We start from the raw sequence: 25,939 nt of genomic DNA on the forward strand, positions 1-25,939 counted from the left end.
TTCTTCCGAAGTTTTTCTTTCTTTTTCTGAAGCCCTGCTTTGTATATTTCTATTTCTTCAGATCCAAGATTTTTAAGTCGAAACGCTTCCTTTTCTAAAATTGTCAACTCCTTCCATATTTCGCCATGCAAGGGAAGCTGAGTGGCTTTGTAGTTAAGGGTGTTGAATTTTTGATGTTATGGCTTCTGCATTTACTTTGGCAATCTGACACTCTGGACAGTCTTCATCAACCAAGATTCCCAATTCATGGGCAATGTCCGCCATCTTTTTAATGCACATCTTCTTCTTTGTGTTCCCAATGACTTCGTTGACTTTTTTCCGCAAACCTTGGACAAAGTCTGCAAAATTTTTTTGCTTGGTCTTTATAATGATCTTGTCTTTACTCAAGCCCACTTTTGTTGCTACTGTTTTGAGAGCATCCATACTAAAGCATTTGCTTCGTTGGCTACCGACCAAAAACATCTGTGTCTTGTGGTGGAGGTTGGTTAGCAGCTTGCACTCAGGGTCCAAATTGTCAAAGAACACAAACACTGCTGCAGATGTGTGACACAAGAAAGAAAACTGAGTTTCAAATGAAGTAATGTCCCCACGTAGGTTAGCTACAGCTACTGGCTCACTGAAAATATCAATGTTCTTTTTGCCACAAGGAAGGCACCAAGTTATTTCAGTCAGTCCATTGGATATTCTTCTTGGGGAGTCACCACACTTCATATCATGGTGAACAAAAAAGTCATTGCTCAAAAGCTTATTGAGAATCTCTGACTTGGACATGGAACATTCCTACAGTCTCACAAAAGATATCATTGGAATTTCAGAGAGAACAATTCTTTCTTCAGTAAAACCCTTGGATTGTAAAAGTGACTGAGGTCTGCAGGTTTTAACAATGTCTCTCATGGCCCAAAGCATGAGTTTGCACTGATCTGTGTCACATCCTGGAAGCAGGAGAGGCAAAGAAAACTGACACATGGACATTTTGAGGGCCATTTCCTGTTGCACAAACCCATCAGAACACAGGAAGAGAGCAGTGATTACGTCAAGGGGGTTTACCTTGTCACCTGAGTCCGTAATGTCGCACAGATTATCAAAGTCAGATTCAGTTGCTTCTGTTGCGCCGTTTTTGGATGATTCACATTCTGATTGTAAATTTCTTGCTGTCACATTAACCATCATCAGTTTCTTTAAGAAATACCATGGAAGATCTGAGTGGCACTTGACAGGTTCATCAGTGATGGCCTTCAGGTCAATCTTGAGTATTTCGCTCAGTGTTAGCTTCTTTGTGTAGTGCTGCTTCAAGCCCAGATCCTCCAACAAGGTCTGCAGTTGTGTCTCTGTGGGCAGGAAAAAACGATTATTAATAAGGCATACATCTGCCAAGATCAAAGGTCTTTCTCAGCATGTTAAAGAATGGTGATTAATCGATTTATATTCCTGCGATCCAACTGAATCGATCTGTGCTCAGCAAATCGGCATTCTGGACGACAAATATCGATTAAAAATCGATTGAAATTGTGCATAATTGATTTGTATCGATACTTGGAAACTGCACATTGGATTTAAGCACAAAAACTGTATAGATGTGTGTTTGTTTGTTTGTTTTTTAGCACTTTAGACAGGTTAAACGTTACCCGATTCGGTCTGCCTGTCTGTGACGTCATCGGTAAGAAACCGGCAGCCGCGCGAAACTCAGAACAACAACAAAACACAGCATGGCGGATGGCGGAGGAGACAGCGAGCAAGAAATGTACAAGCCAACTTATCGATCCAGTGTGTGGAAACATTTTGGCTTTTGCAAACACGGAGGTGTTCTAAATAAGTCGGACGCTGTTTGTAGAATATGTAGAAGCCAAATAAAAAACCACGGAAACACAACAAATCTTTCCAGCCATCTACTAAGGCGCCATGGGATTAAACAAGACGCCATATTGCAGTTCAAATGAGTCGCCGCAATGTAAGAAGAAGGCATTAAGCCTGAAACATGCTTCTGCGACTGCGTCTGCGTCTTTTCCCCAACCGTTGCGCGTCTCACAAAGCAATTCCGCGCCAGAACACTAGGCGGAGTAATGCTTTTTGGCGAAGACGACCTGAGGGACGCCTTCTTTGTGGGTGTGGCAATCGTTGTTAACTGTTTATTTACCGTCTACCAGTCGTGTTCTCCATTTCAAACACACAGTGAACCATGACAATTGATTGAGATGGAGCTGCTGGACATTGAAGAGCAACTTCTTATAATTAGTCATCAGGAAAAGCGACTGGAGAGGAGACGGAGGCGTAGGTGGTCTGTACGGCCATTAAATCAACCGAGGCCGAGGTCCTTCTACTCGGATATCGACGGGTTATAAAGGACTCATATTTTCGGACCTCTTCCGACAGGAGTTCTTCGCGGTTGTCCATTCTTCTTTTTAAAATCTTCCGTTGTTTCTGCCTGTATTATGGGGCATGAAACCGGAAATGCAGCTCCAGAAGGGATGTAGAGCAGACCAATCACAGCCTTGCGGGCTTAGTGAGCTTGCAGAGCTTTGCTGTAAATTTTAGAAAAGTGGGGCGACGCCCGTCAGCACGTAAGGAGGGATACATAAGCACGTAAGGGACCCGGAAGGGCTCTTGCGCTTACGGGCCTGTGAAAACGCAGAAGCATGTTTCAGGCTTTAGATGCACTGTTTGGCGATTCCTTCACCCAAGGAGAAAGAAAATCCACAAGTGAGACAGCCAGAGCAGAGGTGATAAGGTACCGAGCAAAAGATGCATTACTTTTGACTGACAATGCCATGAAGTGGTGGAGATCACAGGAGAAAGAGCTACCACTACTTTCAACACTTGCTAAACGGTACCTCTGTATCCCAGGCACCAGTGTGCCAGCAGAGCGAGTTTTTAGTAATGCTGGAGATATAGTAAACACAGAGAAGTGTTCTGCGACCAGATCATGTGGATCAGCTGATATTTTTGAAAAAACAATCTGTAGAGTCATTGAAGAGTAGTTGGTTACACCTGATCTTTTGTTAAATATTAGTGTACTGCTGTTTGTTTATTAAAATCAGAGTAGTAGCAGGCTCAACCACTGCTCATTTAACCTGAAAAGAAGTTGGTTGCACTTTATTATTGTACTCTTTTTTATGTTGAAAACCTCTTACCAGTAGCAGGTCAATCCACTGTTAGTTGTTGAAAACAACAGCAGAAGTAGCAGGTGGTTGCACTTTATTGTGTAATGTTTACATTGAAAATGGTTGCACTTTATTCAAATAAAAGGTTAATACATTTGCCATTAATTGTTGTTTGCTTGTTTATAATATCCATAATTAATTTAAACCTGATTTCCTTACAAGAAACAACAGGGATCTCGGAAACTTTGCCTGCACTGTCCAGTAAAGTTACTGAATCGATTTCAAGTCACTGAATCGAATCGTCCTAAATTAATTAACCAAGATCGTCCTTGAATCGGCAACCATGAATCGAATCGAATAGTTGTTCAAATGAATCATTACACCCCTGCTCAAATCACTTTACAGTCTGGGTCAGACTGGGGATCGAACTGCCGACCTTCAGGTTGGAGGACGACCACTCTACCCCTCAGCCACAGCCTCCCAGAGAGAGAGTCAAAACCTCCCCCTGATGCCGTATACCTGCAATTTAATGGGTTCCTCCCTGATCCCTGTCCCATTGTCCCACTGAGTCTCCTGGTAATATGACCAGTAGTGTTTGTCAATTGGTGCTAAGTAACAGACAAACAAATTAGACGTCTTTCAGTATAGAGCTCAAACTCCCACTAAGGCCCAATGATCCCCTTCAATTTCAAGCTAAAATGAATTTCACACACTTCAAAGATCCGACATTCTGTCGGATCTTTTCCATCAAGATACGTTGATTATTTCCTGGGAAAACAGCATCCTTACAGTTTTGTGGTAATTAATGCAGTATTTTTTGTGTAATACTGTAAACTAATAAAGAAACAAACAAAGAAACACAGATGAAAACACACTATTCTTGGCGAAGATAAATAGGTTAAACCATATAATATAAACATACAAACATACATTTAGGCCATATGCCTTAGATGCTGTTTGATCATATCATATTAGTGTCCCCTGTAGCCAGGTCTCTTTTTTTTCACTGTGCGTTTATGTGTGAATAAGATTCTAAAATGCTCAAATCTGCAATCGCTGGTCATATTCATTATTAAATCTGACCTCTAATTTCACACTCTCTAACTTGACTATTCATAAATAGCAGCTGAATGATGTAGTTGGTCTTTTTTTGAGAATGTAACGACTTTGTCATTGTAGTAGTGGACTGTAAAATTAATTTCTCCAACCGCAGACTAGAGTAATAAAGTCATATTTGACTCTTTAATAAAACTGAGTAATTAACATTTCAAAACTAGAATGTCACTCCGTAGAGTGCATTTGCCTGACAAGGCCCAACAGTCTCCTTGAAACCATGAAGCCAATTGGAATCCCCCTCGCATAAAGGAGCAGATACTGGTCCTGCTGCTAGGTTGATGCCCTTCCTGTCCAACTCTCCTCAAGCAACAGATTCATAAATGTAATACAAAAATATCTCCTGATGAAAAGGCCTTGCCTTACACGTATAGAAGACACCAACAAAGGTGTCAAGAGAGCTTTCAGTTATAAGAGCCGACGCAGTTGTTGTTGTAATGTAAAGAAAAACTATAGATCTCCACAGCAGATTTTTTGTGCATCCTGCCTCTGCCTGCTGCACCACCCTTCAGCTGAACGCTCTGGAGATTTCTGTGATGTTGTGAACGTGTCAAAGCAGAGGATCTCCTGCTACCTTGTTCATGCGTTAAAGGCAAACTCCGGAGGAAGTGTGGACCCAAGTCTTCAGAAGTCATGTCTATTTTTACTTATCTGGCAGGTCATCGTATTACTAACCCCGCGATCAGAAACATGCAAATACCATGACCTGATTTGTTGACTCTCTGGCCACTGGATGGCGATAATATGCAACTAATGAATGCAGAAAGTGTTTTTGTGAGAAGTTGACTTTCATTGACCTTTGATGCATTCATGTTAACTTGAAGTTTCAGTGTAAGCTTTAGTGACATCTAGTGGTGAAGTTCCATGCTTTAGCTGAAGACCCCTCACCCTCACTTTCCAAATATAAAAGAGAACCTGTGGTAGATTCAGTTGTTATAAAAACTCTAAAACAATGTTTAGTTTGTCCGGTCTGGGGTACTGTAAAAACATGGTGGCCTCCGTAGAGAGGAGCTGCTCCTGATGTTAATATGAGCATACTATAATATGAAGTATTTAAATATAAATGGCCAATTAGTAAAGCATCTCATTGAATGAATTTCTTGTTTTGTGATTAAAGTCTTCACAATTTTCATTGCAACTATTTTCTTTCACTTGCGTGTATTGGCAGATGTTCCAATTGGCGGGCTTCTCGTTCCATTCCTGCCCTGAACATCTACAGTGCTGGAGTCCTCCATCATCCCACTGCCTCTGAGTGGGTCACTGCAGGGATCTGAAACAGTCCTTGTGCCTGAACAGAGAGGTGTTTCTTTTTCTGGTGGAGAAACATCTGTCATAAGAGAAGAGAAAGAAATACCTCTCAGTACCTCCAGATCACACCCTGTTCTTCTGTTCACTGGACTGGCACACTTACAGTTAGACTGTGTTGTTGAGGGATCCTTCTCCTCACTGTCAGGCTCAGGGAAACGTATCGTTGGCGTCAAAGAACTCCTTGAAAATTGAGAAAAAACAAAAAGCAGTTTAAAGTGTAATCAATCGACTCATAATCCCGTTCACAATGAGCTATCCATTCTGGGTCCAGTGACAGTCGTGTCTCACTCGGTCCAGATTATTAAATCTCCTCTCTTCTCTCATAAAGTAATCAGAAACAGGTGTATGCTGCATGTTTAGTTAAAGGCCAAGTAAAGTCAAAGAACGAAACTCTGAGCAGAGTGCCTGATGGTTAGAGGCCCTGAAACATGATGGATAAATTATTCCAGTTTTTCACAATACAACAAGTTCTGTCAGACAACTCACGTTTGATCATGTAATATATTTATTACAACAGATTTAGTGTTTGGCGTCTAGGCTCCAACTTAATCACTCCCCCATATGATTACACAGGAATGATGGGAGTGATGAGCAAATACATGTAACCCCCCAAAACTGCACATAGTCGGAGCCTGACGTATGGATCGGTATCTGCTATGTGTGCGCCATTCACCGCCTCGGTGTGGCCATTCTCCGTAGGGGCATTAGCCTGCAGGAGAATATGCTAACTAGTGAACCTGTTATGTGAGCCATTCACCGCCGCGGTGTGGCCATTCTCCCTAGGCGCATTGCCTGCAGGAGAATATGCTACCTAGTGAACTGTTATATGTGCCATTCACTGCCGCGAAGTGGTCATTCGCTGTAGCCAAATTGTCTGCGGGGAATATACTACCTGGTGAGGTTCCCTATACGAGAATATAGTGAACTTGGCACATGGCAACATATGCACCGGAATTTCACCTTTAAGCCCAGCAAACCACCTGAAATGCAATAAAATAATCAGTTTGCAAAGCACATACAAATTATTCACTCACATGTTTTGTTTGTATTGCCAATATTCAAAACACGATTCGTTTCATCGGGCTTAACAAATGGGACATCCTGTCCTTAACCCTCGACAAGAGTAAGGAAAAACTACCAAAAAAAACCCATAAACAGGGGAAAATGTAGAAACCTCAGAGAGAGCCACATGTGAGGGATCCCTCTCCCAGGATGGACAGGAACAGATGAATGCCACGGCAAGAGTGTAATGAATGCCTTGGCATCGTTCGCATTGTATCGTCACCATTTGAGGGGATGAAGGCGCGCCGAAACATGCCTGTGACTACCCATGACGTGGAGACGTGATGGATCCCGAGATCTGACATGCAACAAAGGATTTATGCAGCGGAGATTACATATTAAAACATCAAGGCTGCAGATGATGTTTGAGAGTCAATATTCCTTCTTGTGGTGTCCAACATAGCATGAGTAGCATTGATGATGGAGTGTTGCAGTCATAGCGGTGCAACATCCTAGTGAGTGCAGGGACAGCATCCAGGTGTTAGGCCTCAGCTCTGGCAGGGATGGCGAAGCTTTGAGGAGATCTCGTCATGCATTTTCGACCATTGTTGGTAGGCAAGGGTGTCGTCAGATGGGTTGAAGAGGGATGCAAGCGTTTGATCATAGAGAACAGAAAGCAGTATTATTCTTAGCAATGATAATTCAGAAGTCTCGACAAGATCTATCAGACTTGTAGTGAACATGTGTTCTTCTAAGACTAGAGAGGATAATGTCATGTAGAGGATTAAGTAAGCGTCCTTGTCAGATTTCCTATTAGACTGCTTCCGTTATCGTATACTCTGACTCACCTTGACAACAATTCAGTAATAAGGAAATATAAAGCCAAGGTAAATGTTAGGTAAGACTGTCATCATTGAGGATTCATAGCTTTTCTATTGTAGCAGCATTGACACATGATAAGGTTATTGGTTCTTGATCTATTCACTGCTCTGTAGGAATTGGATGAATACCATGGGGTCAAGAGGCTTGGGTATGGTTGGACAGATGGTATTTCCCTCTGCTTAAATAGACCGCCTAATGTGGTGGATGAGTGCTGTGGCTGATTGTGGCAAGTGAAGTATGTCACCTGATATATGTCACATGATTTATGTCATCTGATGTATGGCACATGACTGAAGCAGCGCAGCTCGAGTTGCCTGCCAGAACTAGCTCGCTGGCTTCGCTCCATTTCAGTCAGACAACTCACGTTTGATTATTTATCTTATTTATTACGATATTTATTATTCACAGCAGAACAGGTTTGTGTTTGGCATCTAGGCTCCAACTTAATCACTCCCCATATGCTAACACAGGAATGATGGAAGTGATGAGCTAATACTGTAACCCCCCAACACTGCACAGATTTGGAGCCTGATGGTTGAATCAGTATCTGTTATGTGTGCGCCATTCAACGCTGCGGTGTGGCCATTCTCCATAGGCGAATGCCTGCTGGAAAATATGCTACCCAGTGAGCCTGTTATGTGTTCCAAGCCACTGCGGTGTGGCTATTCTCCATAGGCGCATGCCTGCTGGAGAATATGCTACCTAGTGAGCCTGTTATGTGTTCCACGCCACTGCGGTGTGGCTGTTCTCCATAGGCGCATGCCTGCTGGAGAATATGCTACCTAGTGAGCCTGTTATGTGTTCCACGCCACTGCGGTGTGGCTATTCTCCATAGGCGCATGCCTGATGGAGATTATGCTACCTAGTGAGCCTGTTATGTGTTCCACGCCACTGCGGTGTGGCTATTCTCCATAGGCGCATGCCTGCTGGAGAATATGCTACCTAGTGAGCCTGTTATGTGTTCCACGCCACTGCGGTGTGGCTATTCTCCATAGGCGCATGCCTGCTGGAGAATATGCTACCTATTGAGCCTGTTATGTGTGCCATACCACTGCGGTGTAGCTATTCTCCATGGCGCATGCCTGCAGAAGAATATGCTACCTGTGAAACTGTGATGCGCACCATGCACCCCCGTGGTGTGGTCATTCGCTGTAGGCACATTGTCGCGGGAGACTATATACTGCCTGGTGAGGTTCCCCCTAACTGCCCTGGCTGTAGGAGAATATATTGTGAACTTGGTACATGGCAACCTATACCCCAGAATTTAACACTCTAAGTCCAGCAAACCACCTGAAATGCAACAATTTATTTTTTCCCTCTGCTTCAACTTCTACAGACCTCAGAGTGACAATGGGAGCCACAACAACTAGGGCTGCACAATTAATCGAATTAAATGATCGTCAGCGATATTGACATTTAAAATGCGTGCTTTGCTACATATCCAATCAAGCGCTTTTTCGACTAACATTCGCTAAACACCAGAGGGAGAACAAGATGGGAGTTGTCATGCACGCACCCTGCAGCGGTAGCCAGAACAAACGTTTTGTCTGCAGCCAGTTCCGGTATTTCTTAGAAGAGTAGAGACAGAGAGTAGTGAAAGTGTCGTGTGAAAGGTAAATCAATTATCAGGAGCAGAAGGCGAGGAGCTAGTCCTTCGAAAAGCAATACAACTACCTTGTTTAACCACCTGAAAAAAACAACCCACAAACCATAGTACAACAAGTGCATCAAGGCCAAAGCTAACATTACCTCCCTGAATCTCCGTCCATGTCATGCCAGAAGTCATAAGAAAGTCATATATACAAGTTATTTACAATTATTGCATTCAACATCTATGAGGGCCGATTTGAGGGTTCAGTATCTTGCACAAGATTGAACCCCAACCTTTGGTTGGAGGAAGACCACTCTACCCACATATATATTATATTATATAATTGAATGTTTCCGGAATAACAAAACATATTACTTGCTAGCATTTGATTCCTTTGGGAAAGGTACTGTTGTCAGGAGACAGGAGCTTCAAACCCATGGCTGGAGATTGGACTACAACTCCCATAATCCTGCTGGAGTGACGTACCAGGAAGTACTATAGCACAAGCCGATACCGTAGTTTTGTTTACATCACGTGCAGGGAAGATGGCGTGTGATTCGAGACTGAATTGTTTCATTCATAACGTTCAGTGCAGACTTCATTCAGCAGAGGAGACAGGATGAAAGCCCCAGCGGATCCAGGCGCGCTTCCTCTGCCTCCGAGGGACAACATCCCGCGGTGAGGGAGAAGTTGGTAGAGCAGAGAAGTCCTGGGAAGAATCCGTCAGCGAAGCTGCCGTCAGTGACGCTGCCACCAGCGATTGTTCGGCCTCGCGGAGCCGCCTTCAGTCAAGAAGTAGTTGAAACTAACTCGTGGCTCAGGCCGGATGAATTACACGCTTCGGGTGCGCAGCTCCTCCAGGATGTGGTACGCGCTGAGAGGCCCGCGGGAGTCGTGGCGCAGACGCTTGACGTCCGATTCACACGTAGTGAATCTTGAAGGACCGAGCCGAAATTTCGGAAATAAAGCAAACCCACGGAGGAACAACGGTCACTTGGTCAACGGCTGAGACGCTGAAGCAACAGGTAGCAATACTGCAGCAGCAGTGCGAGCAAGAGGGGTTGATGGGAAATGTCTCTCTGGTTAAATAGACCACCTGATAAGGTGGGTGTGTATTATAGATGGTTGTGGAGATTGAGGTATGTCACATGATGTATGTCACATGATTGGCGCAGCGCAGCTCGAGTTGCCTGCCAGAACTAGCTCGCAGGCGTCGCCATATTTATCAATCTATCATCAGAATAAAAGTATTTTACATATTATTTAAACTGTTGAATTGATTGAAGTACTGATGTATAAGTTCATTTCATTGAAAAGTTTTATCCTTAAAAAAATGACAATGCATCATATTTCATAATTCTTGTCCTGCAAATGAAGTTGAGTAAAGAGTCCAGCTTTTACTACCAAATACAAGGAACTTAATGAAAGTCATTATTCTTTGTTTCTTTTTTCTTCCTTGAATGTATTTATTTATCTCTTTTATTTAATGATCTTACCATCTGGAAGTTTAGTTGACCCGAAATAACAAGAATATATCACAAGAACAGCAAAACAATACAAAAAAAACAGTTACACATTAAAAAAAGGAAGAAACAGGGAGAAGACCAAAACATTTATCAAAATAATACCATATCACAATGCTTTGAATCTCCAAGGAAAATGTGGGACTCAAGTATGAGGGCAGTTTGCTGTCAACTCCATTCAAGTGGAACCAGTTCTGTGGAAGCAGTTCTGTCAACATTAGCGCATACACGAGGGACATGCGGATATTCCAGTTCCAGTAGATAATAGATCACATAATGTAGACCAGTGGTTCTCAACCTTTTTTCAGTGATGTTTGAAAAAATTATTCAGCCGACTACCCCCTAACCAGCGGAAAGCATTTTTAGTTGAAAGAAAGATGTAATACACAGTGCTGTGCCATTAGTGTCTGATTTATTAAACTTTGTAGCTAGACACTTTCAAATTTAAAACTCCATCAATGTCCAGAACATTGCTCATTTGTAGTTGTCTCTCTTGAACTATTTGGAAATAAAAAGATATAAAAATAACTAAAGACTTATTCAAAAGGAAATAATTCTCTTAATTATAAATAAAGATTTGTGCACATACAATAATTATCAACTTAAAGTGACCTCTTTTGGGACAATGATAAATAATTTCTCAAACTGAACTCATGAACTTAATTATAGATAAACACTCAAAATAAAAAAATGTAATTATTTATCACCTTAAAATATCTATTCTTTAAAGATCGAAAGGAGTACTGATCTTAAATTTACAAACTGTCAACACTGAATATTACATTGTTGCATTGAACTGAGTGAGTGCTTATGCATTTAAATTTCAGTGAGAAACTTGTGCTTGTGCTTCACTGAGGATCTTTGTCAGTCTCTAATTGCATTTTCCGTCTTTTTCTATTACATGCTTTTATTTTGAAAGTTTTCCGGTAGAGACGCGGACTTCCTGTCATGAATTTGTAACTTCACAACTGAAAAGTGTATATATAGCTTCAACCCCGACTCCATTGTTCGAGTTATCAAGGCGGCAGCGATGACAGGTCGGGTCAAACCATCCTGGTATAGGGGAGACACAGGATTTTTAGGATAATGAAATGAATAGCTTACTGAATATAAAATTAAGTTTATGAATTTAAACTTCATGAATATATTTTTATTTTATTGAATATTTGTTAAATAACTATTTGTTAAAGGATTTTTGAATGGATGATAATTTTAAATATATAAAAAATAAATCTCAAGTACCCCCTGGAGTTCCTTCACGTACCCCCATGTGAGAACCACTTTTTTTAGACAAGCGATTTAAAATGAGAGAAAAAAAGAGATGTGACTTAGTTTAGAATCTTCAACATTAGAGCTTCAGACATGAATAACACGATACATCCATCTGGGACAAGTACGATATTTGTTGTCCATGCACAGGAGTTAGGTGCTTGAGTTTTGAGAGTGAAGCATGGGATTTCAGAATATCTCCATAGTCAAGTGCTTAATAAAGGTTGACTGCACTGAAGTTTGATAGTTCGAAAGAGACACCCTTTAATCGGTAGTATAATGTTGTAGGACGATAATAACATCCACTTAACATGTCAAGCAGATACACATTACTTCCTTGAAGACGCACGTTGCCACGTGCCAAGTTTGTTTCGGCAGTATCAGGACACAATGCTTGTCTCTTGTTCAAATAATAAAGGTTGTTCTCTGACAAAATAACAGATAAAACATTATAGGAACTCACCTTTGTAGAGATCTGCCACAGTTTTTCATCCAGGATTCGTAGTTGTCCTGTTGCTGTAGATACAACATCACACTTTGCTGCATATGCCAATACAGACCTGTGCTAGCAGACATCCTCCTTTTATTCTGTTGGTCAGAACACTTTCACTTTTGGTTTGATCATGTGATTTCCCATAATAAGTCAAAGAGAAGTTTCCAGCAAATGAAAAATATGGAAGTTGAAGGAAATTCTCTACTTCATCGATTTGAGTTAGTAATTCTGGATTACAGCAGAGCCCCACTCACACATTGACAAGACTGAGTTCTTAGGTTTGCAACATCTCAAATCTCAACTTTTTGAACCAGTTATTTTTGTCGGTATTTATTTTTTATTTATATTACATACGTACGCAGATTTGTTTACACAGGTTGGTGTGAGTGAAAGGCAGCATGATTCAGCTTTGCTTTTCAAAGACGAATAGTGGTCCTGTTGAAAACAGTTACAATACTTAACATTCATATCCAGTTTGGCAAAAGTAATGCTTATATGAGAATGACTTACAGGGTTTGTATTCCAGAAGAGTTACAAAAAAAGTTAGTTATGAAAATGCATATTTCTATTAAGAATTGTATTTGTGTATTCTTGTGAAACGGAAATTCAGGTTTTCAACTATTCAATATCTGATATACATGTTAACAACTTTGAACATGGACTGTGGATGTGAGTGAACTATTTCTAATGCAATCTGTGGAAACAACAATATAATACTAAAGCATTTAAAACTTTTTTTAAATAGATATAGTGAAATAGCAGTCAGAAAGGAGAGAAAATAACAAAGAATGGAACAAGAAACTTTTGTTGATAATAAAACACATTACAGAATAAACATTGCAATATTAATTCCAGTGGAAACTCCATTGCTAAACAAAGCTGGATCTGAAAAAGGGTTTTTTTTCATTGGAGTTGATGTTTCAGGGTCAGAAAGCTGTGAAAGAACCATAAGAAAAAAAGTATAAAACATGACACAATTATCTTCTCCTGTAATATGTAATTTCACATCCTGAGGTGGTGGGAAGTTCACTAACATTGTATTTCAGGTTCAAAGTAATGAAACTAATCTAACAAACAACAGATTGAATTCATGTTGATGTGGTATATTACTTGTTCAACAGATAACTTTTTGTCGCTCAGTAGTTTTCAATCGTGGAGACAACATGTTTGTCCTCATTTCTGTCTTATTTCCTGTCTCACCACGCCTCACTTTAACTTTCACCTCTGAGATGAAGCCTGGGCCGCTCCTTTTGTTTTTCGGTGGTACATTTATTGTTTATTATTTATTATTATCTAAGTATTTTCCGTTATGGTTTTTATTTTAGGCTCACTACAGAGTTAACATAACTTAGATATGAGGATTATATCCCATTTTGTGCAAAGAGAGCATTATAAATCCTAAGATATCTTACACATTGCTACTATAAATTGATCTCGTCATAACCTGCAGAAATCCTGAAGTAGATAAAAGATTATGTTGCTCAGCTCATTTACCGGGGAAAACCAGCTGCTTTTTTTCATACAAAAGTACATAGATGTTATCACTGCACAATACAATAAGATTACCAGATTCAATAACTATTTAATGGAGTGTTCATAGGAAAATGCATTTGAACTATGCAGACTCTAATATTGAGTTGTGAAATTATTTGGCTTGATGGTTTTCTGATTTAATGTAACTCATTAAATGTTCATCTTTTGTAACTGGACTTTTCCTACCAAGCTTATGACACACCTTGCTGTTGGCTGGGTGAGAAACAATAACCTCCTTTAAAGCACACTGTCAACATAAAGCAAATGAAAATCACAAAGAGCTGTAACAGTCATTAAAGTCAGTGTTGAGGGTGTGTGGTGTTAGAATAGGATGGTTAAGGGTAGAAATTAGAGAAAGAAAAGGGGCTTGAGAGAGAGAGGGAGAGAAGGGCTCTCATTTCTCAGATATTTCTTCATGTATTACACAATCTCAAATAATTCTGCTTCATGTGATGATATTTTAAAAAGAGCCACCCTGTAGATCGCCAGCAAAATCAGAACTGATTTGCTGAAAAACTACTGACTCTATCAGACTTGTTAGTAAATTTAGAAAGTTTACCTGATGTCACCTTTCCATTACTGTGAATAAAAACCCATGAGAATAAATGTCGATTTAGCACAGTAGCAAACCCCCACAAAGCCTATGACTGTAGATATGAAAAAGTAATTAAAAAAAAGAAAAGTTAAAGGTGATAGTATTCCTGTTGTGGTCTGAATGCTGTGATTGTGCTTTGGGGAACATTGAAGAATACATGCTGAGCACTGCCATTGTTTCTTTATGGAATCTGTTTAATTGAGTAATTCATCCGTACATGTTGACAAAACCACAAATGGAGTGAATGATCTTTTAATTCCTCTCAAAGTGTAAATAGTTACCACAAGATAAAACTCAAAACAAAGAAGCCCTTCATTCTGAGGGAGAAAATTAAAAGGCTGCGCTTAATTTAAAGAGAAAAAAAACATTGACATATACACTTAATATTTTTCTACATTAGAAATGTAAATATTTCACATTAGATACGTCACACGAACAGGAACAGATTTTATATTTATTTTTTTATTCTGTTTGATAAGGATGATACCACATACAGACATGGTCATGTTTTAACAAAAAAATAGAATTTTAAATTACATTTGATGAAAGAAAATTATGTTATGTAAAAAAAATCCTATAGTTTGGTATGTTTCTTAACATGTGCTCCTAGAATGTACACAGACTATCAGACTGTATTTCAGTGAACTCATCAACACAGAGTAAAAGCAGATTAATTTGTTAAAAACATAAAAACAGATAAAGGTGAAAACAAATGGATCAAATTACCCATGACAGGATAATGACTCAGTGTAATGAGGAGGATGTGCACTTCTCTCATCAGACAGCTTGTTGTCTCTCAGCTGATGTTAAATGACCCTTTGAGACTCTGTTCTGCCTGCAGACGTGTGATATTCCTCCAGGCTGTAGGAATATCAGCAGGCTTTGCACCATGTTCTTTTGCAAACTCCTCATTGAACTTTGCCATTACATATTTCCAGTAGTCTGATGCCTGATAGCTTCCATCTGGAGGAATTTTCCAATCTGGGTAGATGTCTGTGTACTTTTTGTAAGAGATCCGTTTACCTTTAGTAGCACCACAGCGAAATAGGTTGTAACTCACCACAGATGACGAGCATATGTCGGTGACTAGTTTTTTAGTTTTTTCCCCGCGGTATCCATTCAGACCTTGTGGCCTATGCAAAGGCGCCGTATGCTCAGCATGTTTACCACCTCCGGACACACAGGCCACTCCACAGAAGGGACACTGTTTACCACATCCAATCACTTGTGTGAAAAGCTCATTCTGCGGCTTGACATCAAGATGTTTAAGTATACTTTCGATGTCTCCTTTTTTAAACTCTTGCTTTAGAGCTTCTTCCATTTTATTCACAAACTCTGTGAACCAGTGAGCAAACTGTTCCTGGTCTGCTTTGTTCAGGATCATGAAAGCACCAAGTTTATCCTGGGAAATGACCAGTGTATCACCAAGTTCCTGACAGAAGTTGTTAATGAATGTTTTCAAGTCAGCACTTGTTTTCTTTGTGGTCTTGAGGATTGCAGCCTTTATGCTGCTGATACTTGAGTCAAGATGCTGATCCACTAGCTCAGACATCTTAGAATCTTTTGATAAGTGTTTCACTGTTTGGTCGAGTATCCACTTCTTTACATAAACCTCATATGAGCCAATGTACCTTACGTACTCACTAACGCTGTGCTTTGAGAGCAAATCCAGTAAAATCTCATACTGGGAGTAGACTCTTGCATTGAACTGTGATTGTTTCCTCATTTCATGAATGATATCAGGACCCAGTTTACTGTAGACAAAGTTTTCCACTGCAGGCTTCAAACATTGTTTGGTGAATTCTTCTGCCTTCTTCTGGCTCTGGTCTCGTTGATTGAACACATCTTTGAAACTATCACAAAACATTCCTTTGTTTTTGTTCAGACATAAGTGAGGGTCATTCTCCTTTAGGAAATCTTCGTGCATTTTCTGGAAGTGTCTGGCTGCAATGCCACAGATGTGTTGTTTTAGAGAAACTTCAAACTCAATGTCTACAGTTACATCCTCATGCTTTTGCAGCCTCTCATCAACTATGCGAAGGATCTCCTGGATGTAAGCATCAGAGTAGTTTTTTGTTTTTTTTGCATCTGCTTCAGGTTCTCCTGCTTTAACTTTTTCCTTCACATACTGATCGCATTCGTCTATGATGTTGTCAGCTATCTTCTGTAGCCTGATTGTGGGATCTTGAATGGGTAGCCAATCGCTCACCTCCTCTTGAAATTTTTTGGAAAAGCCTTTGGCTTTGTATCTGAAAGGCGTTATTCCACAATTTTGCAGTTCTGTTTTACTCAGCAATTCACATGCATGACTCCCTTTGGGTGAGAGATTTGTTCTTAAGTAGTGGGAGACACTGGTAAAGACATTTGTTGGCACTTGTTTGGGAAAAGACAGTTTCTTTACTGTTTCTTTCCACATCTTAACAAATTCTTGGTTCAGTTCTTCATCTCCCATCTGCATGTTTTTCTTTCGACATTCATCGATCAGTGCACACACTGCTCTTTCAATTTCTTTTGTGTGATTTTCTTTGATTTTTTGAACTTCTGTCTGTCCCTGTTTCATTTCAGCCGCTGCTGTGAGTTGACGATACACAGAGTTCTGCATCTCTCGTCGAAGAATCTTTGCACTGTTTGCAAATTCCTCTTTGTATCTTTCTACGAGATGGACAAGGCCGTCTTTTTGCTCGAAATAGTTTTTAAGTTTTTTAAGAAGTTCTTCCTCCAATTTCGTCAGCTTTGTGGAGACTTCATTTTTCAAACTCAATATGAGTTCAGTCATGTCAACTATTTCAGATTTGGAAGCAGGTGTTCCAAGATTTGAGATGGTTGTTTCGGCATATGTTATCCACTTGTATATGGATTCTTTGAAGTCCCATTCCCACTTGTTGAATTCTGTGCATAGCTTCATGCATGCTTCAGCCACTAGACTGTTTCTGAAGCTGAAGATGAAGTTTTCATGCTTCACTGCTCTCCACAGGCTTGACATCCACTCTTTAAACTTCAAGATGTCATTAGCAGAGGACTCACAGTTTCCTAGAATCTGTGTGATGTTTTTCTTGAACTGATATACTGCTTCACTGTACCCTGCATTGACTGGTGCCATTGGCGGGTTTCCATTCCAGAGTCCAGGAATGTACCAGCTTCCAGTTTCTGGATTGTACTCCATGACATCAGTGAAGCACTTGTTCTTTTCTTTCTTCTCCATTTTGGCTGCCGCCTGTGTCATCTCGTTTAACTGATCCAAGAGAAGTTTCCTCTCTCTTTGGATGTTCTCATTGGCTGAAACATCTGACACATTCTGGTGAACAAACTGACATTTAGGCTTTTTGCCCACCTCTTTCATCCTGAGAAACGCATGCACAACTATTTGTAGGATGTCCTTCATTTGTGTGGAATTCTCCATTGCAATATTGATAATGGTGATGTCACTCAGCCCCACAACAAGTGTTGCAAGCTCATTGTCGTGCTCATAGCTATCATCCAGTTGTGCAAGCTCTGCTGACCTTAAGCCCTCAGTGTCAATGATGACCATGAAGTCACAGTCAAGGTCTTTTTTGACATCTTCATTGATTCTGATGAGTAACATGAAAGCACCTCGAGTGCATCGGCCAGTGCTGACTGCAAACTGCACTCCAAACATGGTGTTAAGAAGAGTGGACTTTCCTGTGCTCTGAACTCCAAGAACCGTGACGACCAGTATCTTGTTGTTTGGAGACACCAGTTCATTGAGCTGGGAGAGAACATCACCCACCCATGTGAGAGGTATGTTGGATGCATCTCCATCTACAAGCTCCAGGGGAAATCCATCAAGCAACAATCGTGCACAGATTTTTGGCAGATTCTGTCGTTTTTTACATGACAGATCTTGTTCTGGAAGGGAAACTGAAGCTTCATAAATCTGACCCATTTCACGGAAGAAGTGTTCAATTCCCAGTGAGCTGTTGGAAAGCTCTTTATCAATGTCCTTGATGGCCTCTTTGTTGTCAGCATCTTTGCATTTTTCTTTGTACTGCTTCCTGAGGACAGACAGTTTTTCTCGAGACAGGTTATCAAGGTTAATTCGCATCCATTTCAGGAAATAACGTCTCTGTATGCCTGGGCTTGATATTGCAGTGATGAAGCACATCATTGCATATGATATGTTTTTAGAGCTCCGTTTCTTCCAGAGATTTTCTTTCTCTTTCTGAAGCTCTGCTTTGTACATTTCTATGTCTTCAGATCCAAGACTTTTCAGTCGAAGTTCTTCCTTCTCTAAAATTGTCAATTCCTTCCATATTTCTCCATGCAAGGGAAGCTGAGTGGCTTTGTAGTCAAGGATGGTTTTAATTTTTGATGTTATGGCATCTGCATTTTCCTTGGCAGTCTGACACTCTGAACAGTCTTCATCAACCAAGATTCCCAATTCATGGGCAATGTCAGCCATCTTCTCAATGCACATCTTGTTCTTTGTGTTCTCAATAATATTGTTAACTTTCTTCCTCAAACCTTGGACAAAGTCTGCATAATTGTTCTGCTTGGTCTTTGTAATGATGTTTGCTGTTAATCCCAACTTTGTTGCTACTGTTTTGAGAGCATCCATACTAAAGCACTTGCTTTGTTGGTTACCGACCAAAAACATCTGTGCCTTTTGGTGGAGGTTGGTTAGCAGCTTGCACTCAGGGTCCAAATTGTCAAAGAACACAAACATTGCTGCAGATGTCTGACACAAGAAAGAAAACTGAGTTTCAAATGAGGCAATGTCCCCACGAAGGTTAGCTACAGCTAATGGCTCACTGAAAATATCAATGTTTTTTTTGCCAGAGGGAAGGTACCAAGTTATTTCAGTCAGTCCATTGGATATATTTCTTTGGGAGTCACCACAGTTCATATCATGATGAATAAAAAAATCATTGCTCAAAAGCTCATTGAGAATCTTTGACTTGGACATGGAACATTCCCCCAGTCTCACAAAAGATATCATTGGAATTTCAGAGAGAACAATTCTTTCTTCAGTAAAACCCTTGGATTGAACAAGTGACTGAGGTCTGTAGGTTTTAACAATGTCTCTCATGGCCCAAAGCATGAGTTTGCACTGATCTGTGTCACAATCTGGAAGCAGGAGAGGCAAAGAAAACTGACACATGGACATTTTGAGGGCCATTTCCTGTTGCACAAACCCATCAGAACACAGGAAGAGAGCAGTGATTACGTCAAGGGGGTTTACCTTGTCACCTGAGTCTCTAATGTCGCTTAGATTACTGAAGTCAAATTCAGTCGTTTCGGTTGCTCCGTCTTTGGATGATTCACATTCTGATTGTAAATTTCTCGCTGTCACATTAACCATCATCAGTTTCTTTAAGAAATACCATGGAAGATCTGGGTGGCACTTGGCAGGTTCATCAGTGATGGCCTTCAGGTCGATCTGGAGTATTTCGCTCAGTTCTAGCTTCTTTGTGTAGTGCTTCTTCAAGCCCAGATCCTCCAACAAGGTCTGCAGTTGTGTCTCTGTGGGCATGAACACAATGATTATTAATCAGGTATATTACATCTGCCAAGATTAAAGGTCTAGCTTAGCATGTTAAAGAATGGTAAATGGTTTTGTATTTATATAAAGTCATCAAGACTTTTCTAGTCCGCTTTAGGATACTCTAGTCTTGATGACCACTCAAATCGATTTACAGTACAGCTCTTACATTCACACACACATTCATACAGTGCATCTATTCGCAGCACTTTGTTATTCTATGGGGTGCAATTCAGGGTTCAGCATCTTGCCAAAGGACACTTCGGCATGCAGATGGGTCAGACTGGGGATCAAACTGCCGACCTTTAGGTTGGAGGACGACCACTCTACCCCTCAGCCACAGCCTCCCAAAGAGAGAGTCAAAACCTCCCCCTGATGCCGTATACCTGCAATTTAATGGGTTCCTCCCTGATCCCTGTCCAATTCTTCCACGAAGTCTCCTGGTTAAATATCCACTAGTGTTTGTCAATTGGTGCTAAGTAACAGACAAACAAACTAGATGTCTTTCAAAATAGAGCTCAAACTCCCACTAAGGCCCAATGATTCCCTTAAATTTCAAGCTAAAATTAATTTCACACACTTAAAGACATCAGTTCTCTTATTCTGTCGGATCTTTTCTATCAAGATACGTTTATTATTTCCTGGGAAAACAGCATCCTTCCAATAGTTTCAGTTTTGTCGTAATTTATGCAGTATTTTTGTGTAATCCAGCAAACTAATAAAGAAACAAACAACGAAGATGATGAAAACACACCATTCATGGCGAAGATAAATAGGTTAAACCATATAATATAAACATACAAACATATATTTAGGCCATATGCCTAGATGCTGTTTGATCATAATCATATTAGTGTCCCCTGTAGCCAGGTCTCTTTTTTTTCACTGTGCGTTTATGTGAATAAGATTCTAAAATGCTCAAATCTGCAATCGCTGGTGACATTCATTATTAAATCTGACCTCTAATTTCACACTCTCTAACTTGACTACTCATAAATAGCAGCTGAATTATGCAGTTGGTCTTTTTTTGAGAAGGTAACGACTTTGACATTGTAGCAGTGGACAGTAAAATTAATTTCTCCAACCGCAGACTAGAGTAATTCAGTCATATTTGACTCTCTAATAAAACTGTCTGAATAATTCTCATCTCATCTCATTTTCGTCCGCTTATCCATGGTCGGGTCGCGGGGGGAGCAGCTCAAGCAGGGGGCCCCAGACTTCCCTTTCCCGGGCCACATTGACCAACTCTGACGGGGGGATCCCGAGGCGTTCCCAGGCCAGTGTTGAGATATAATCTCTCCACCTAGTGCTGGGTCTTCCCCGAGGTCTCCTCCCCACTGGACGTGCCTGAAACACCTCCCAAGGAAGGCGCCCAATAGGCATCCTTACCAGATGCCCGAACCACCTCAGCTGACTCCTTTCTAAGTAAAGGAGCAGCGGCTCTAATCCGAGTTCCTCACGGATGGCTGAGCTTCTCACCCTATCCCTAAGGGAGACGCCAGCCACCCTTCATCTCGGCCGCTTGTACCCGCAATCTCGTCCTTTCGGTCACATCCAGCCCTCATGACCATAGGTGAGGATAGGAACGAAGATCGACCGGTAGATCGAGAGCTTTGCCTTGCGGCTCAGCTCTCTTTTCGTTACAACGGTGTGGTAAAGCGAACGCAATACCGCCCCCGCTGCTCCGATTCTCCGGCCAATCTCACGCTCCATAGTACCCTCACTCGCGAACAAGACCCCAAGGTACTTGAACTCCTTCACTTGGGCTAAGGACTCATTTCCTACCCGGAGTAAGCAATCCATCGGTTTCCTGCTAAGAGTCATGGCCTCAGATTTAGCGGTGCTGATCCTCATCCCAGCCGCTTCACACTCGGCCGCCAGCCGATCCAGTGAGTGCTGAAGGTCACAGGCCGATGATCCAATGAGGACCACGTCATCTGCAAAAAGCAGTGACGAGATCCTCAGACCACCGAACTGCAACCCCTCCCCACCACGACTACGCCTCGATATCCTGTCCATGTATATCACAAACAGGATTGGTGACAAGGCGCAGCCCTGGCGGAGACCAGCATCCACTGAGAACGAAACTGACTGGCTGCCGAGGACGCGAACACAGCTCTCGCTTTGGGAGTACAGGGATTGGATGGCCCTGAGGATAGACCCCCTTACCCCATACTCCCGCAGCACCTCCCACAGTTTCTCCCGGGGGACCCGGTTATACGCCTTCTCCAGATCCAAAAAACACATGTAGACCGGATGGGCATACTCCCAGGCCCCCTCCAGGATCCTTGCGAGAGTGAAGAGCTGGTCCGTAGTTCCACGTCCGGGGCGAAAATCGCATTGTTCCTCTTCAATCTGAGGTTCGACGATCGATCGGCCGAACCCTCCTTTCCAGCACCTTGGAGTAGACTTTACCAGGGAGGCTGAGAAGTGTGATGCCCCGGTAATTGGCACATGCTCTCTGGTCCCCCTTTTTGAACAGGGGAACCACCACCCCGGTTTGCCACTCCTTTGGCACTGTACCCGACTCCCACGCGATGTTGAATAGGCGTGTCAACCATGACAGCCCCTCAACACCCAGAGCCTTTAGCATTTCTGGCTGGATCTCATCAATCCCTGGGGTCTTGCCACTGCGGAGATGTTTGACCACCTCAGTGACCTCCACCAGGGAAATTGACAATGAAACACCATCAACCTCGAGCTCTTCCTCCAACATAGAGGGCGTGTTATTCGGATTCAGGAGTTCCTCAAAGTGTTCCTTCCAACGTCCGACAACCTCCTCAGTTGAGGTCAACAGAGTCCCATCCTTACTGTACACAGCTTGGATGGTTCCCCGTTTCCCCCTCCTGAGATGCCGGATAGTCTTCCAGAAACACTTTGGTGCCGACCGAAAGTCCTTCTCCATGGCCTCTCCGAACTTCTCCCACACCCGCTGCTTAGCCTCCGACACGGCAGCAGCTGCAGCCCTTCGGGCCTGTCGGTACCCTGCAACGAGTCAGGAGTCCTCCAGGATATCATATCCCGGAAGGCCTCCTTCTTCAATCGGATGGCTTCCCTGACCACCGGTGTCCACCACGGTGTCCGAGGGTTACCGCCCCTTGAGGAGCCTAAGACCCTGAGGCCACAGCTAGCCGCCGCAGCTTCAGCAATGGAGGCTTTGAACACCGCCCACTCCGGCTCAATGCCCCCAACCTCCACAGGAATGCCAGAAAAACTCCGCCGGAGGTGTGAGTTGAAGATACCTAGGACGGGGGCCTCCTCCAGACGTTCCAAGTTCACCCGCACTACTCGTTTGGGCTTACCAGGTCTATCCGGAAATTTCCCCCATTCCCTGATCCAACTCACAACCAAATAGTGGTCGGTTGACAGTTCCGCCCCTCTCTTTACCCGAGTGTCCAAAACATGCGGCCTCAGATCAGATGACACGATCACAAAATAGATCATTGATCTTCGGCCTAGGGTACTCTGGTACCAGGTACACTTATGAGCACCCTTATGTTCGAACACGGTGTTTGTTATGGATAATCCATGACTAGCACAGAAGTCCAATAACAAACGACCGCTCGGGTTCAGATCAGGGAGGCCGTTCCTCCCCACCACGCCTCTCCAGGTGTCTCCATCGTTGTGGGCATTGAAGTCACCCAGCAGAACTACGGAGTCCCCTACTAGAGCCCCATACAGGACTCCATTCAGGGTCTCCAAGAAGGCCGAGTACTCTGAGCTGCTGTTTGGTGCATACGCACAAACAACAGTCAGAGTTTTCCCCCCTACAACCCTTAGGCGCAGGGAGGCGACCCTCTCGTCCAGCGGGGTAAACTCCAACACTGCGGCGCTCAGCCGGGGATTTATGAGTATCCCCACACCCGCCCGCAACTCACGCCCTTGGCAACTCCGGAGAAGAATAGAGTCCAACCCTTATCCAGGAGTACGGTACCACAGCTGAGACTGTGCGTGGAGGTAAGCCCCACCAGATCTAACTGATAGCGCTCCCCCTCCCTCACAAGCTCCGCTTCCTTTCCCCACAGCGAGGTGACGTTCCACGTCCCCAGAGCCAGCTTCTGCCGCCTGGGTCTGGTCCGTCGAGACCCCTGACCTTTGCTGCCACCCATGTGGCTGCGCACCCGACCCCAACGGGTCTTCCCACAGGTGGTGGGCCCATGAGATGAAGAGAGGGGGGGTGCCACGTAGTTTGTTCGTGCTATGCCCGACCGGGCTCTGTGGCAAACCCGGCAACCAGGCGCTCGCCTTCGAGCCCTCCGTCTGGGCCTAGCTCCAGACGGGGGCCCCGGGCTTCCTCCGGGCCGGGTCACATCTCCTCTTTTTCCGATAGTCATTGAGGCTTTTTGAACCATTCTTAGTCTGGCCCCTCACCTGAGACCACTCTGCCATGAGAGACCCTACCAGGAGCACAAGGCTCCAGACAACACAACCCTCAGGTTCACAGGGACACGCAAACCTCTCCACCACGGTAAGGTGACGGTTCCAGGAGAGTCTGAATAATTAACATTTCAAAACTAGAATGTCACTTCGTAGAGTGCATTTGCTTGAAAAGGCCCAACAGTCTCCTTGAAACACTGAAGCCAATTGAAATCCTCCTCGCATAAAGGAGCAGATACTGGTCCTGCTGCTGGGTTGATGCCGTTGTACAGCCCTGTCCAACTCTCCTCGAGCAATATACTCATAAATGGAATACAAAAATATCTCCTGATGAAAAGGCCTTGCCTTACACGTATAAAAGACACCAACAAGGTGTTAAGAGAGCTTTCAGTGATAAGAGCCAACGCAGGTGTTGATGTGATGTAAAGAAAAACTATAGATCTCCACAGCAGAATTTATGTTGCATCCTGCCTCTGCCTGCTGCACCACCCTTCAGCTGAAGGCTCCGGAGATTTCTGTGATGTTGTTAACGTGTCAAAGCAGAGGATCTCCTGCTACCTTGTTCACGCATTAAAGGCAAACTCCGGAGGAAGTGTGGACCCAAGTCTTCAGAAGTCCTCAATAGTTCATGTCTATTTTTACTTATCTGGCAGGGCATCGTATTACTAACTCGGCGATCAGAAACATGCGAAAATACCAATGACCTGAGTTGTTGATGGACTCTCTGGCCACTGGATGGCGATAATATGCAACTAATGATTGCAAAAAGTGTTTTTGTGAGAAGTTGACTTTCATTGACCTTTGGTGCATTCATGTTAACATAAAGTTTCAGTGTGTAAGCTTTAGTGACATCTAGTGGTGAAGTTCCATGCTGTAGCTGAAAACCCCTCACCTCACTTTCCAAACATAAAAGAGAACCTGTGGTAGCTTCCGTTGTTTTAAAAACTCTAAAACAGTGTTTAGTTTGTCCAGTCTGGGGTACTGTAAAAACATGGTAGCCTCCGTAGAGAGGAGCCGCTCCTGATGTAAATATAAAGGATTTAAATATAAATGGCCAATTGGTGAAGCATCTCATTGAATGAATTCCTTGTTTTGAGATTAAATTCTTCACAATTGGTATTGCAACTACTATTTCCTTTCACTTACGTCTATTGGCAGATGTTCCAAGTGTGTCACTGCAGGGATCTGAAACAGTCCTTGTGCCTGAACAGAGAGGTGCTTCTTCTTCTGGTGGAGAAACATCTGTCATAAGAGAAGAGAAAGAAATACCTCTCAGTACCTCCAGATCACACCATGTTCTTCTGTTCACTGGACTGTCACACTTACAGTTAGACTGTGTTGTTGAGGGATCCTTCTCCTCACTGTGAGGCTCAGTGAACGTATCGTTGGCGTCAATGTACTTGATAATTGAAAAAAACAAAAAGCAGTTGAAAGTGTAATTAATCGACCAATAATCCTGTTCACCTTTGCTAAAGGGGAAATTGTAACTATAAAAAGAAACTCTTTACCTCTTCCTCCCCTGAGCTATCCATTCTGGGTCCAGTGTCAGTCGTGTCTCACTCGGTCCAGATTATTAAATCTGCTTCTCTCTTAAAGTAATCAGAAACAAGTTGCATGTTTAGTTAAAGGCCAAGTAAAGTCAAAGAGCAAAACTC

At 42.6% G+C, this 25,939-nt stretch overlaps 1 protein-coding gene across 1 annotated transcript; it reads right to left on the reverse strand.

The window, feature by feature from the left end:
• Positions 1-14,993: 14,993 nt before the first annotated feature.
• On the reverse strand, positions 14,994-25,816 carry LOC133950275 (up-regulator of cell proliferation-like). The gene is made up of 3 exons (XM_062384527.1): positions 25,793-25,816; positions 25,554-25,683; positions 14,994-19,888 (listed from the first exon to the last, which is right to left on the reverse strand). The coding sequence occupies exons 1-3, from the start codon at positions 25,814-25,816 to the stop codon at positions 15,204-15,206; spliced, it is 4,839 nt and encodes a 1,612-aa protein (XP_062240511.1). The 3' UTR covers positions 14,994-15,203.
• Between the last annotated feature and the right edge of the window lie 123 nt (positions 25,817-25,939).

This window comes from Platichthys flesus, chromosome 24, assembly GCF_949316205.1.
Source record: "Platichthys flesus chromosome 24, fPlaFle2.1, whole genome shotgun sequence".
NCBI classification, from domain to species: Eukaryota; Metazoa; Chordata; class Actinopteri; order Pleuronectiformes; family Pleuronectidae; genus Platichthys; species Platichthys flesus.